At 38.9% G+C, this 16,119-nt stretch overlaps 1 protein-coding gene across 1 annotated transcript in view; it reads left to right on the top strand.

Moving 5' to 3' along the window:
- Window positions 1–16,119, top strand: part of SEL1L2 (SEL1L2 adaptor subunit of SYVN1 ubiquitin ligase) — a 117,774-nt gene that overhangs the window by 52,617 nt on the left and 49,038 nt on the right. The window contains exons 5-6 of the mRNA XM_059898676.1: window positions 5,094–5,196; window positions 9,567–9,729. Of these exons, the coding sequence (XP_059754659.1) occupies window positions 5,094–5,196; window positions 9,567–9,729 (266 nt within the window). The remainder of the gene's footprint in view (window positions 1–5,093; window positions 5,197–9,566; window positions 9,730–16,119) is intronic.

Raw genomic sequence — 16,119 nt, 5'->3', positions numbered from 1 at the left:
TCTCCTTCTTCACCCCTCTGTCCACTCTCCTCAGTATCACTTACTTCCGTAGCCAGCTTTAACTGCATGACCAGCCGTGACACTAAAGCTCTCATTCTTCAAGATACACTGCCCCCCCAGTTCATTTGCATAGACTGTTTCCTCCAAATGGAACACCAGTTTCACCTTCTTGGCCTGACAAATTCCTACCTACGTTTTAAGAACTATATAAAGTGCCATTTCATCTGTGAAGATTTCTTTATTTCACAAAGCCAGAGTAAGGGGCATGAAGTGGGTGGGCATTTGCTGTTTGTGGTCTTCCCATCATCCATTTTACCCTTCTCACCATCCCAATTTCCTCTGAGGAATTAGGTCTTCCCCAATGGATACATTTTTATAGGAAGGTAATGAGAAGCCTTGTTTTCCCTGCTAGACCCATCAGATTCATCATGGAGTCTTCCTCAACAGAGAGAGGAAGGTCCTAAACGGATTGGATTCTAGTCCATCCCAGTAGCAATATCTGCCTCTGCTTCCGGAGATACTTTGATTCCTGGTCAACCCCATTGATTCTATAAACCTCCTAATAAGTTCCTTTGGCTTAAGGCAATCAGATTGGGCTTCTGTTGCTTACAAACAAAGAAGCCTCCTTTACTCCCACAGTGCCTTCTTATGTAGTGCCTACCACATGGCCTTGTACTTTTTGGTAAACATGTTTGTCTCCACCAGGCTAAGACACAATATCTAGCATTGTGTCTAACACATGGTGAGTATCAGTTCATACCTATTAAATGAACGAGTAAACGTATGAATGACAGAGAACAAGTTGTCTCCAGCTTTCCTTCTTATTAATATCTGAAACAAGCAAGTGGGCCATTTTTGTTCTAAAGATTTGCTTCTAGTCGTTATGAACAAGAGGATTCTGCATGAATTCCACAATGGCAAGTGGCAGGAATTAAGAAATAGACTTGATTAGAGAATTTTACAACTGAAGTATGAGCAGGAGAAGGCATAGATTCCCATTTCTCCCACCATCTCACAGAAAGGTAATCTGGGTCCAGGTATTTCTGGACACATGCAAGGTCTGCCTACTACACTGTACTTTGAGTACAATCATGAGAAAGTGACCTTGTCAGAGGTGAGCTACTTGGGCATCCAGCCGCCTGGGAAAGTCACATGTCCAGCACCTGGAGACCTTGGGGGCCCATGGGAAATTTCAGTCCCTCTTGCTTTTAGAAGGTAGCCACTGATCTGATCAGAAGCTGAGTTTGGGTGCATCCTTTCTCACAGGGAGAAGGGGCAGCTTGTTTTCCTTGTGATCTGGAGTTGGCATCAGTATTAGTTTGCTATGGCTGGAAGTCCATGATCAAGGTGTTTGCAGGGTTGGTTTCATTCTAAGGCTTCTTTCCTTGGCTTACAAAGGGTCACCTTCTCAATGTGTCCTTACATGATCTTTTTTCTGTGCCTGCATGCGCCTGGTGTTTCTTCTGCTTATAAGGACACTTGTCATATTGGATTAGGGCCCCACCCTAATGGCCTCATTTAATCACTTCTTTAAAGACCTCATCTCCAAATAAGGTTACATTCTGAGGTACTGGGGGTTGGGACTTCAATATATGAATTTTGACAGACACAATTCTGCCCATAACAGTCCCCAAGTTAGATAGGGAGTAATGATAATAAGACTGCAGAAGTAATAAACTGTCTAGAACTCTCTACAAATTATATCTCTGACAAACACTGAAATACAAATTCATCTAGTTGGAGCACTTTCCACAATCACTGCTGCCTTAAATACTTCTCTGGCACACCTATTCGCCCTTTTATTCCTGATGTTCATCCCCACCACTTCTCAGTCACCTTAGAGCCCCTACCAGTACAAAACAGTTGGCCGTTCAAAGGACTCCAGAGTCGTGAATGTCCTTTACATCAACTTCAGAATGGTCTCCTCAAATCCTCAAATCATTTCCTGACTGTAATTTTCCCCAAATTTGGAAATCATTAAACCACAAAAAGAAAATCAAAGCGTTGTCAAGATAACTTTTTCTGATAATTGAGCCCTCTTGTGTTAAAGAAAACTTGTATTTTAATACATTTGGAAAACCAAAAAGAAAATGACATGTAAAGGTAAAAGCCATGGGTAGAAATCTGTAGTGGTAAATCATTTCTCATATGTATATGGATGCAGAGTCAACCTTTCAAAATTTATTCTCACTCTTTGAAAGCATGCTAATAGGAGCAATTGCTATTTCAAACACAGATGAGTAGATCTTTCCCATTATTTTTCCTCTTTAATCATAAGTATAAGTAATATACAACCCAAAGCAGATATTTGACACTAAACTTGTCCAGTGTTACTAAATTGATTGGATAACTTGAAGCATTCAAAATAATTATAAACTGGCTTTTAAGTTTTTTGTATTTGGGTTTTTTTATAATTTACAAATGAAAGTGGACAACTCTGATATCTTGTCAGGAAGAAGAAAAACAAGAACCACTTTAAAAGTTCTTTGTTGTCTTGTTAATGAGGCATCAAGTCCCAGAATGCCTCTCCTTTAAAATGACTTCAGCAATCTTCAGAAAGAAAAACGGAGCTGGAGGAATCAGGCTCCTGGACTTCAGACTATACTACAAAGCTACAGTGCCAGACAGTATGGTACTGGCACAAAAACAGAAATATAGATCAATGGAACAGGATAGAAAGCCCAGAGATAAACCCACGCACATATGGTCACTTTATTTTTGATAAAGGAGGAAAGAATATACAATGGAGAGAAGGCAGCCTCTTCAATAAGTGGTGCTGGGAAAACTGGACAGCTACCTGTGAAAGAATGAAATTAGAACACTCCTTAACACCATACACAAAAATAAACTCAAAATGGATTAAAGACCTAAATGTAAGGCCAGACACTATAAAACTCTTAGAGGAAAACATAGGCAGAACACTCTATGACATACATCACAGCAAGATCCTTTTTGACCCACTTCCTAGAGAAATGGAAATAAAAACAAAAATAAACAAATGGGACCTAATTAAACTTCAAAGCTTTTGCACAGCAAAGGAAACCATAAACAAGACAAAAAGACAACCCTCAGAATGGGAGAAAATATTTGCAAATGAAGCAACTGACAAAGAATTAACCTCCAAAATTTACAAGCAGCTCATGCAACTCAATATCAAAAAAAACAAACAACCCCAATCCAAAAATGTGCAGAAGACCTAAATAGACATTTCTCCAAAGAAGATATACAGATTGCCGACAAACACATGAAAGAATGCTCAACATCACTAATCATTAGAGAAATGCAAATCAAAACTACAATGAGGTATCACCTCACACCAGTCAGAATGGCCATCATCAAAAAATCTACAGACAATAAATGCTGGAGAGGGTGTGGAGAAAAGGGAACCCTCTTGCACTGTTGGTGGGAATGTAAATTGATACAGCCACTATGGAGAACAGTATGGAAGTTCCTTAAAAAACTAAAAATAGAACTACCATACAACCCAGCAATCCCACTACTGGGCATATTCTCTGAGAAAACCATAATTCAAAAAGGGTCATGTACCACAATGTTCATTGCAGCTCTATTTACAATAGCCAGGACATGGAAGCAACCTAAGTGTCCATCAACAGATGAATGGATAAAGAAGACGTGGCACATATATACAATTGAATATTACTCAGCCATAAAAAGAAATGAAATTGAGTTATTTATAGTGAGGTGGATGGACCTAGAGTCTGTCATACAGAGTGAAGTAAGTCAGAAAGAGAAAAACAAATACTGTATGCTAACACATATATATGGAATCTAAAAAAAAAAAAAAGGTTCTGAAGAACCTAGGGGCAGGACAGGAATAAAGATGCAGACGTAGAGAATGGATTTGAGGACACGGCGGGGGAGGAAGGGTAAGCTGGGACGAAAGTGAGAGAGTGGCATGGACTTATATATACTACCAAACGTAAAATAGATAGCTAGTGGAAAGCAGCCGCATAGCACAGGGAGATCAGCTCAATGCTTTGTGACCACCTAGAGGGGTGGGATAGGGAGGGTGGGAGGGAGACACAAGAGGGAGGAGATATGGGGACATATGTATATATATAGCTGATTCACTTTGTTATAAAGCAGAAACTAACAAACCATTGTAAAGCAGTTATACTCCAATAAAGATGTTAAAAAATTAAAAATAAAAATAAAATAAAATGACTTCAGATATGGTTCACCTAATCAGAGGTTTCAGTGAGTGTCATAATGGACTTCAACAGGCACTGTGATACTATGGAGGGGTGTGTGTGTGTGTGTGTGTGTGTTGGGGTGGAGGGTCTAAAGCAGACTCTCCTTCTAACCAGCTTTCCCCATCTGTAAACTGGTGATATGTTTTGAAAATTGTGAATTGTTATATAAATGTTTTAAAATATTATTATTGTAGCAGGTAAATTCCTGTTTCTTTCTTTCCCTTAAATACTATAAAATTTACTCTGAGTCTCCATCCCACAAGGCAAGTTATTATTGATACTCTGTGTGTCTTCTCCAAGGTCCAAAGTGTGTCTTGGCACACGTACTCTGCCCTCTTATTCCTGATGCTCATCCCCAACAATTCTCAGGCTAGAAAGGTCTGAGAAAGGTTCTGGGGAGGAGGAGGGAGCCTTGGGCAGAGCAAGTTTTTCAGGGAGAGTCTCTCTTCCAATCCTAGGTACACAGTGGTCATCTTGGAGATGCCCATTGCTCATGAAATCTTAAGGTTCAGACAAGGGATCTGAGAGCTGAGAGCCTGGTGTCTAAGATCCAGCCTGTAGACTACACCAGGCAACCCCTTCCCTTGGAGGCCTTGCTTCCTGTCTTCTGCTTTGTACCCTCTTCCCAGACCGGGAACACCTCTCTCCCTCCTACCATCAGAAACATCTGTCTGTCTCCTCTACCCTCCAAGACCTTTCACAAAAGAGAGGAAGAGAGTACTTTTGCAGGCAGCTTCTACCATCTGACCAAAGGTGAGGTGATCTTGAAATGCAGAAGTTAGAAAATGAGAGAGAACCCCAAACTAATATTCCAGCACATTATTTTTAAAATATAAAACACAAAAATAATGTTATTTGTCCTTGTTGGTCCATATACAGTAAAAAAGCAAACGAAGAAAATTTTCACAGATGAAGGAGACCAGCTTTTTAAGATGGGCATCAAGATCCTCCAGCAGTCTAAAAGCCAAAAACAAAAAGCAGAGTAAGTCCATCCAGCTACTTAAGCCAAGTTCAATGTCCAGGTTGAGAAAAAGGAACAATCCAAAATCTAATTTGTCATTAAAAGCTTATTGGTATAACAAGTAAGCTTATTTGCCTGTAAGCTTTTGTTTTTAAAAGGATCAAATGGTGTTTAAAGAATCCTACAAATTATCCAGCCTACAAATGGAAGGACTATGTGTGAAATTGTGGTCCCTACACATTAAATGAAAGACAGAATGAAGGCACTGATCTGAGCATTCAGGCAAAAATATTCTGTTTTGACTTTAATTGATTCAAATGAAATGAAAATGTATTATTCGAATTAGAGAAGTTATTGTTTTAGAATGCTTTATTCTGCCTAACAGCATTTGTACATCACTTTATGGTTTTCAGAGCACTTTCGTGTATGTGACGCCATTTTATCCCCAGAAAAGACTTTTGAGTTAAGAAGACTTTCATTTTTCCCCCTTTAAAAAGTTGGGAACAGAGATTCAAGGACGTTAAAGTGAGGTGATCACAAACGCACAGCTGGGAGGTGACCAAGCCGTGGCCACATGGTCTCACACCATGTCCATTGTTTCTCTTTTCACTTGTCTACTTAGTCTAAATGGGAGGCAGAAATATCTTCTCCCCCCAGGAGAGGAGCACAACTTGAGGTCCTATCAAGTCTCTAGTTAAAACCTTGGGATCAAACTCTGGCTCTGCCATTACTGGTGTGATCCTGAGCAAGTTACTTAACTGCTTCGTGCACTGGATAATGCAATCAAGCTCTTAGAACAATGTCCTTAGTAATAAGGAGATAAGTGTTTGTTATTTTTATCTCTAGTCCTCTAAATGGTAAGTGGAAGGTGTGGAAGAGAAGGCAAGTGTGTCTTGAACCATAATAGAAAGAATGGACTCTGAACCCCCGACAAGGAGACTTCTTTTGTTTTCACACAAATTAGGCATACCAGCCCCACGGGAAGCATCCCAGAGCTGTGGTAACCAGCCCGAGGCAGGCAGCCGCAGAGTCCATGAATTCTTTCTGAAAACTCAAAGCCTTTGAGAAGAGCGTAACAGTGTAGAGGATGAGGGTGGGGGTGGGACACTCAACTGTGAACCTGGTTATAAAAACATCACAACGTCCATTTTTCAAGCTCCTTCTTTGTGTTAATGTCGTAGGCATTTATGTGTGGGATATTACTCATTGCTCACAATGATACTGTAAGACATAAATTATTATCCCCAAATTATGGAGGAGGAAATGGAAGGTCAAAAAGATTCTGACTTTTCCAAAGTGACAAGAAGAAGGAAGTAAGGGATTTGGTCCTCTCTCTAGGGAAAATTAAATTAGAAGCTCTTTATAAGAGCAAAAGAAACCATCCTCAGCAAAACTCAAGGCTCATGCTGAGCATTCCTGGGGGCTCTCATGATGGGGATGGAGTTAAATCAGACCCCAAACTACAATCCAGCCTGATGGGGAAGTCAGCTCACTCGGTTGCCACTGAGTGGATGAGTAAGGATAGGATTTCTCAAGCTGGCCAGGCTAGATGAGAGAACAATGGGAAGGGCTGTTCTCTGAGATTTCAGACTAGCTCTGCCTATAGCAGGTGAACCCAAGATGAGGGGCCCCATCAAGTCCAAGGAAACCCTAGATTCAGCCTGATGGGACAAAACTACTCTTAGAAGGTTCTGCTTAACCTTGATGCGTGCCTTCCTTTCTGGCTTAAAGGATGGGGAGAAAACCCAGCCCTTCAGTGCAGGACCATGCAGCAGTGCAGGAACCTTCATGCCTACCTGGTGTCATTCAATCTCAGGTTATTCTTTCCCAGTCTATCCTGCTCCAGTCCTTGCCCAAGAACCCGAGAAGAACAGCTTATTTCTGTAGCAGCATAGATACATGAGAGGGTACATAAATCTGAGTCTCCTGACCCTTCAGCATGTGTAGCAGTTGAGACCTGAAACCAAATATGTTCATAACAAAAGACCCTAGGAGTTTGTGGGCAAGATGGGTGAAATTCCTTCAGTTTTCAGGATGGTCTGCTCTCCACTTAAGCCAGTTACATCTAATATAGCCATCTTTAAGATTCTGGTCAGACCAAAGAGGAATCATATCCCTCCTATTCATCTTCTACCCTCCCCCCTCCTTGCTTCACCGCTTCTCAGATGAGGGTAGCATAAGTTAGAGGGGCTAGTAGAATTTTTGGCTCATCCACACCCACATCTTGGTCTAATTCATTTATTCAGTCTCTTCATATATAGGAAAGGAAAATTGTTGAACAAGTCAGTGCTGTTAGAAGTACAGATGTTAAGCAAGCATATGTCAGGGAAACACAAACTTGTCTGAAGGAGTCAAGAAACCTCTATGACATCCCGGGTTAACTGTCATTAAGAATTACTCCCCGTCAGTGAAGAAGCTGTGAAGATAAGCTGCTGCCCCACACCAAGTTTCTGATGTGTCCTAGAGATGCATTTAGCCTCCTCCTTCCCCAGCACCCACCCGAGCATCCAATGTCAGATCCTTTAGAGACAATCCAGATACCTAACTGAACTTTCTTTTGGAGATCTGCCCCTGCAGCCCAGTTTCTCCTACTTTTTCACTCTTGGGGATTGCAGTCCAGATCTTAATCCCACAAACTTTACCAACACCTTTCTCCTGCCCTTGGTCCTGCTTCTGGTATACCATATATCACCTTGGACTTTCCTGACAGGGGACCTAAGTACCCACCCCTCCCTCAGAATCAAAGACACCTAGAGGGATTGGTCTTGCAAACTTTGCTGCCCCCTGGGACCAGCGACTGGATATACTGCTGGCCCCTACAGCCCATCTCAGGTTTCTCTGCCCTGGACCATGTCGGTGCCCTTCTAGTCCCAGCAGGCTATGTGGCTGCAGCAGCAAGCCATGTGACAGAAGAGCTCCCAGGAGTCTGTATCCTGTTGCCATGCCCATCCCTTGATGCCAGACATTTGAATTCATTGACCTTTGAGACCTTCTATTTTATTATTTGCCTTCTGGTCCCCAGAACCTCCGCTCGCTTTGACCATGGCTAATTTCTTGCTTGATCTCCTGGCTTCTTTTTGTCCCACTGGAGTCTACTCTCTGTTCGCCATCCAGGACCCTAATGCGTACCTGGATGTCACTCATCCTGGCCTTTTTGGCCCATTCTGTTCTGCTCCAGCTTTTGATCACGAGCAGCTTATTCTAGAATCAGCATGGGTAGGGGGTATATAAAGCTGAGTCTCCTGATCCTTCTGAATTGGTAGCTGTGGTAGATTTGTGTGTTTGTTCCTGTATTTGAGTCAAGGTCACAGGCTTGACTGATCTTACTGCTACCAAAAAGGAAGTTATAAGAGTAAAAATAAATCCCCAAAGCACTCTCTGTCTCCAACACAAGTTTTGACCTTGCAAATCTCTCCATCATTACTTGCTACACAGATCAGGTCCGGGTGACTTCTGACCAGGATTCATAAAATGCACTGTGAGGCAATCCTCTGGCATCTATTTTGGTAATCACTAAACTTTACGTGATTTACCCACTAATTATAGGAGAAAAAGTGCCATGCTATAAAACTTTAGAATCTATGCAATAGTCCTAGTAATAATAATAATAGCTAAACTTATTGAGTGCTTACACTGTATCAGGCAATATGCCAGGCGCTTCACATGGATTATCTCATTGAATCTTCCTAGCAACCCTATGAAGTAAGTGCTCTTATTATCCCCATTCCATAGATGAGAGAGGCACAGAGAAGTTAAGTAACTTGCCCGAAGCTCTCAAACTAAATTAGTGGTAGAGCCAGGATTTGAACCCAGGTATTCAGACTCTAGAGCCCTAAAAGCCATTAAGGTTTTGTTTGGTTATTGTTTTCCCACACAGTCTGTCTTTGCTGTGCTGAATAATATGTTCTCTTTTAGAAATTTATTTTGGAATATAAAGGAACTGTTCTCATGATAGTAACTTCCAAGATGCGACATTCCAGTTTTTATTATTTTAAATTGATTTTGATTATATTGTTATGTATTTCAGAGTTCATTTTATAAATCAAATACTCATAATTAATGGGAGTTGCCATGGGAGAGTTCACTATTTTAAGACAAGTGCCCCAATTTTTCACTTCACTTGGTCTATAAGCTTGACGCATGATATAGCCTAAATATTTCTACTTTTCAGCAGCTTCATTATTTGTCAGATATATTTGAAATTATAATCTTAGACTGACCTAGGGCTGAAAAAAATCTACTGGTCTAGAAATGTAATGGACTTTAGCCAAACGGTATTGTTAGTAGCAACATCAGCCAGGTCCTACTTGTCAGAGAGAAGCAGTATGAAGGGGGGAGCAGCAAGTTTCATTTTTGATAATCACATTTCTACCTTCGTATTCTTCAAACAGAGCCTACAAACTCTTTGCTAAAGCATCTGACATGGGAAACTTGAAAGCTATGGAGAAAATGGCTGATGCTTTGCTATTTGGAAATTTTGGCATGCAAAACATAACAGCAGCTATCCAATTATACGAGTCCTTGGCTAAGGAAGGATCATATAAAGCCCAAAACGTGAGTTTTGAAAGAAAATTAAACTTTAAATAGCTACATCCTGAAATAATTATAGGCAAATAACATGTGAGAGGAGCTGAGCCTCTACTGCATGAGCCCAGGCCTAGGAAAGTTACTGTAATGCACTGAGTGTAATGTTCCCGTCAGGGCAGGAACGACCAGGAGCCCGGGGCAAATTCTTCCAGCTCTTGAGTGACTTTCAGGAATGGAGCAGAGCTGCTCTCTAATCGACCTTCCCACCATCCATGTCCATGTGTGTGTTCTGAAATAATGTGAGAACTCTGAAGCCCTAACATAGTTACATTTTATATAAAATATATTCACCTATGCCAAGAAACATGGAACTAAATCTCCTACCTTAGGATGCCTGGTTTTTACACTTCAAATATTTTATAAGCTATATATATTTCCTTTTCTATTTTAATATGTGTATTTCATTTTATTCCAAGAAGAACATAAGCATTTCATAGAAAATCTGGAAAACAGAAAAAAAAAAAAAGTCCTTCACAAGCCAACCATCCTGACTCAACTACTGTTAGGACTGCTTTGCATTTCTGTTTGGATTCTTCCTCTGTGCATCTTTCTTTTTAAAAACATCATCATAATCACATGTATTATGATTATGATGTATCATTTTGTTTCTGGCTGCTTTCACTTAATGCTATAGCAAAAGTATGTTTTCATGTTGCTGGTCTTCTTAATGAAAACATTTCTTTCTGATCACAAAAGAAATTTATGCTGATTACAATAAAAACCAGCGAATTCAGAAATTATGAGGAAGACACTAAAAGTTGTCTAAAAGCTTTTCCCATAGATCATTTTTGTTTCCATCCAGTAAAGTGTAGAAGCTAAGCTTTGGAGTCAGGCAGATCTAAGTTCAAATGCACTCTACCACTTGCTTATTGGATAACTACTTAACAAAACCCTTTCCCCTTCTTCTGCATGACAATTTGACCTTTGGTTCACTCTCTACTTCTGTTTCCCTGGTAATATGATAGGAGTGGAATGTTAACTATGTTTCTAGGTAGTATTGCTTATTGTTGAAATGACTTCTACTTGGTAAACTACCTTTGGACTGGGAGAAACTGTTATGAACTATAAATACCTGATGGTGGTGATGATTCTTACCTGGATCCTGGACACTATGCCTATGGAGTTGTTACAGGGGGAATATGAGGCTTTTATGTCAGGGTGCCTGTTGCACCACCCAATGTGGATCTCATCCCCTTGTGTCTGAGTCATCTGAGGGACCAAAGATGAGGGCTACTGGAGGACTATGTGACCTGCTGCAAGGACTCCCACAGAAAGGAGGCCTGATGCTGCCCTGCTGGCAAACTCTGATTCCTGTGCTACATCTACCTGAAGAGACTGGTGGCATGTGTAGCCTGTGGGAGTCTTGTGAGTCTGCATATTTATTTGAACCAGAAGTTGGACGAGAGGAACTCTAATGGGTGGGGTAACCTCTCTAATTTTCAGCTGTAGAGTTAGGATAATGATAAAACACCAGGTTCTATGTCTATCTGGTTCACTGCTATATCTCTAAAAATTTAGTGCAGTGCCTGGGACAAAAAATATTAGTTGAATGCTGAATTAATTCATGATGAATGAATTAATGGAGTTGTGAGGATTAAAATAATGTGTGAAGGCACTTAATTCCATACCTGGAACTTTATAATCATTCATCATAAACGATATAAATGCAATTATTACTCTTACTATTATTCTTCTAGAATTTTTCCTATAAGTATGTAGAAAGTTTTTTACAAAAATGAGACATACTTTAATTGCTGTTTCCTAATCTGCTCTTTACTCACTTAATAATATATCACAGATATCTTTCCCTGTGAATATATCCCATATTTGGTTAATCAAAAATATGAAGTTCCAAAACAGACCAAATGTTACCATCATGACCACCACAACAAATAATGTCACCTAATTCCTTTCTAAACTAGTGAATATGTGCTTTATTTGTTAGTGGGTATATTAATTAATTAATTAAGTCAACAGTTGTTTCTTGGGCACTTACTATGTACCACACATAATCCTGCTGATGGGGAGAAAAAGATTAATAAGCCAAAGTCCTTATGGGCCAATCTGAAATATAAACAAATAATTTCAGCATAATTTAGGTGGACTAGAGTTAAGGTGTGTATAAAGTGCTTTAGGCACAGAAAAGGGTCTGACTGGTTTTGCCTGAGGCAGGTAGGGAAGGCTTCAAGGAAGAAGCGACATTTGCTCCCAATCTAGAATATTGGATACAGGCAACATGAAGGATTTGTCTATATTTGAATAAAGTATTTGATGCAAGGATCAAAGTACTACTCTCAGAAAAAAAAATTCCAAATTAACATAATTGGTACATAAAACATATGGATTTTAGAGCTGAAGTCAGAGTTTCACTCCACATACTCTAGTTAGAATTGTTCTATCGCATGGCCCCAGACCTCCTGTCTATTTATGTGTGTTTGGTCTCAGGAGGACAAGAAGACAAAATGTGGGTGAGGACAGACTTATCACCTGAAAGGCTGACATTGACCTGATATGCAAAATTCAGCCACACTGTTTATTGAAATGCTACAACAGTGGTTGGAAAAAGTCTCTGCCCCAAGCTCCTCTTAATGCTCTTCCTGACAACCTGAACACCCGTATTCTTCACTTGGACTTCCCCCTCCTCCCTTCAGCTCCCTGTGATCTTGTAGCCAAAGTGTCTGGATGGGCAGGGAGCTTACAGGACCCTGTTCCAGTGCTACAGCTGGATTCTATTCTGAAATTAACTATCATCCCTGTCATCACTATAGGAAAATCTGTTTCTGATAGCAAGTCCTCTTGCAGTTGATTTATCTCCTTGTACAAAGAACAATTAAAGATATTCCATGGTACAAACAATGCTTTGTTTGATGGCTGGTTGCTGCGACAAGGCTGGCCACGTGCCATATTGATCACAGCTCTTTAACAGGACTGGCCAGGTGACCACCTTTCTTCTCAGGCTGTTTGTGCCAGCCTGATACAGGAATCCAGCCGCACTGGTAGGAAATATTGCTGGGAACTAGGAGGACAACGTAGCAACAGAAATGTGGCTGAAGAAGCTGAAATGTATACTGAGAATGATAATGAAAGAGAGTGAGAGAGATAGACATAAAAGAGAGAAAGTGAGAATGAAGACACCTATCTCTGGGGGAAAAGGATAAGAACAATCGGAAATACTGAAATGTTATAGATGGGAGAAGCCTGGAGTGCCAGAGGACTAGTAGAGACCTGATTTAACAAAGAAAACAAAAGAGATATGAACTCAGATTCATGCAGGCATTGAGGGGGTGGGGGAAGAAATGCAGTTTCAGGCTATGTATTAAAGGAAAGCTGGATGGAGGAAAAGAGGCATACTTATTTCTTTTCATGCACCTTGAATGGTTCATCTCACAAAAAATCCAAATAAACTAAAAGAAATCCCGATAAGGGCAATAAAAGCAAATAAGATTGTGAACAGAGTCCATTGAATTGATTTGCAAAGAATCTGTACCTTCCAAATAATGAAAACTATTCATTAATGGTGTAGTCTTCATGAAAATGGTGAAAATTGAGGAAAGAGCAAACAAAAATAAGCCATATTTTAGAGGATGTCATAAGATATTGTAATATACCAGCTGGAGGTAGATAAATTATGTATTTTTTATTTCTCTGATCCTCATTTAAGGAAGCAGAGATTCAGAATTAGAAAGACTCATTCTTTTCTTGATACTGATGAACTGTTTCAATAGAAAATTTGTCTGTTAATTTGCCAAACAAGAAGGTAGGGTTTAAACCTCATTTGCTTTAAGAATCAAGAAATGGATCATAAATGGATAACTAATAAGAACCTGCTGTATAAAAGAATAAATAAAATAAAATTCAAAAAATAAAAGAAATGGATCATTCACATTGTATCACCTTAAAATTGACTTAATCACTGTAATGATTATTAGCACTGTGCTACTACTGAAAAAAAAAATCATTTTTAGTATCAAATACTCACTTTGATAATTCTAGGATTACCTGTGTAGAGCATTTCATTTTGACGTTAATTATCTTTTTGTATTAAGGGTGCAAAAAGGATCTGAGTTTTCCATCAGGGTTGATTCACACTTCTGTTTGGCATGCAATTTGAGCTAAAAGTAATGACCACAGATGCTTTCAAGCCCCGTACAAAAATTATAATAATTAAATGCTTAATCTTTTTTCTCTTTTAATAATTCCTTATATAAAGAGAAAAAGGGGGAACATTTAATTTTTAAGTTGTTATTGTGGAACCTGAGTAATTTGCTTTGAAATATACTAAAATACCCTCTACACTTAACTCTTTCCGTTCAAATCCCAGTGACTACAACACAGCACAATGGTTGAGTTCAGAGTCTTATAAACAAATCTAATTTGCAGAGCTTGACCTTTTAAAACCACTGAAAGTATCACTGATGTCATCACTACAGTGTAGCGTCTCTTCAACTCACAGCATTTTTTTTCTGGATTAAGATTTAATCATTCTATAATCCATCTCATTTCACCTCAGCCTTATCTCAGAGAAGACCAAAGACCAAAACCTGATTACTGTAAAGTTGCTAGGTAACAATGCCTAAGTGTAAAGAAACAGGACAGCCCTGACTATAATTGGCATATTTACTACATGACAGCCCATAACATCTTTTGTCTTCCTCTAGTGCCTGCCATGCTTTAAGCAGTGGGAGAAAAAAAAAAAGTTAAGCCCTCCAGAGAATTAATTCAAGATCATCCATTGTTATTTTTCTGCTAAAGAGAGAGGAAGCATTCTCTTTGAGTTGATTATTTGAGGCTGGGAAAATCATGGTTTTAGCCCTTACTTTATAGAATGAGCTTTATACAGAGAAAGCTCTCCATCCCAATCACAGGATGGAAATTAACTCCCGCACAATCCACTACACAACTTCACGACTTCACAATTTTCTCCAAGAGGATCAGGCCAAAAAGTGTGGTAGGCTCTGCACAAAATGATACACTGTTGGTGAAAGCATCTTATAATACAAGCTCAACTGAATAGAACATATCTTCATTTTCTTATATAAAGGTCAGTATATTTGTATACTATCAAAGTTTCTACATAAACAAACAAGATTCTAAATTGAGCAGAATCAAAAATTGCTAAGAGTTGCAAGAAAAATAAATTATTTAGCCAATAATATTGGCTAAAGATATTTTTACAAGGAGCCAATTTAGCCATTTAAAATATAACTACAAGGGTTAGAGGAGTACCAGGATTCCAGATGCTTTCCATTTGTAATAACAGCTTTTATGATCAACTTTCCTGAAAAGGGAGCCTTTGAGACTAAAGAGGAATTGGCAGAATCTTAGATTTTTTTTTTTAGTTCATGGATTAAGTAGATTACAAATTATAAACCACATGTTAGAGCTATTATGCTTTTAAGAACTGAACTCTGCAGTCAATTCCCTGGTTTAAAAAGTAAGATAGTTCTTTATCCTTGAAATTTTAATAAAATGTTTAAGAAATTATTCATTTTCTGTTTTGATGGAATTATCAGACCTTGTTGTATCTTGATTTTAGGGAGACATTTAACAAAGTCTTGCATCATGTTCTCATGAGCTAGATGAAAAAGTAGAAACGTGGGCTTTGATAATGGTAAATAAAGAGTATAGACTAATAGGTTGATGCCAAGTTGAAAGCAAGTCTGGTAATCCACCTCAGGACGCTGCCTATGACCCTGTGCTCTTCAAATATTCCATCAGCTATTAAGCTGAATGGCTAGTACCAAATTGTTTTTAATTTGAAGCATAGAAAGAAAGGCATATTACCCATGATTTGCATAAGAGTGTAGAATGAACTTGTAAAAATGGTGATAGGAATAATAAAGCTACAAATGAGTAGCAACTTGAAAATATTAGGAACACCAAAACAGACTATTACAATTATGTTCTGACAAAAAATAATGTTATGACTCTATTGAGAAGAGGAGGAAGGAGAAAAAATAAAGTGATGTAGATGACCTAAATCATCATCTATCATCTAGCAAATCTATAGCTAATGTGTGAAATATATAAATTAACAGCAAGTAGTAGCAACTTATCAGGAATCCTAATGGTGGTAGTTATTAGAAGAAAACAGCTAAAATAATTAAAAGTGGTTATCTCTGAGGAGACAAATAGGGAGTAGCCTAGAAAGGAGCAGGGCACTGATATTTGTATTTTAAGCCCTCAGAAGTATTGGAATTTTAATTTTTAATACATATACATCTCTTAATTTGATAACAAGTATATAAAAAGTTAAATTTAGATATTAACTCTCCCCCCCCAAAAGGAATTATGCTTAACAACAGAAGTCCTCTCCCACTGAAAAGAAAGCAGAATCTTTGGAAAATGTCAAATTCC

This window comes from Balaenoptera ricei, chromosome 15 (genome assembly GCF_028023285.1).
Source record: "Balaenoptera ricei isolate mBalRic1 chromosome 15, mBalRic1.hap2, whole genome shotgun sequence".
NCBI lineage: Eukaryota > Metazoa > Chordata > Mammalia > Artiodactyla > Balaenopteridae > Balaenoptera > Balaenoptera ricei.
The sequence above is the reverse complement of the archived record's forward strand: the minus strand, read 5'-3'. Positions and strand labels throughout refer to the sequence as shown.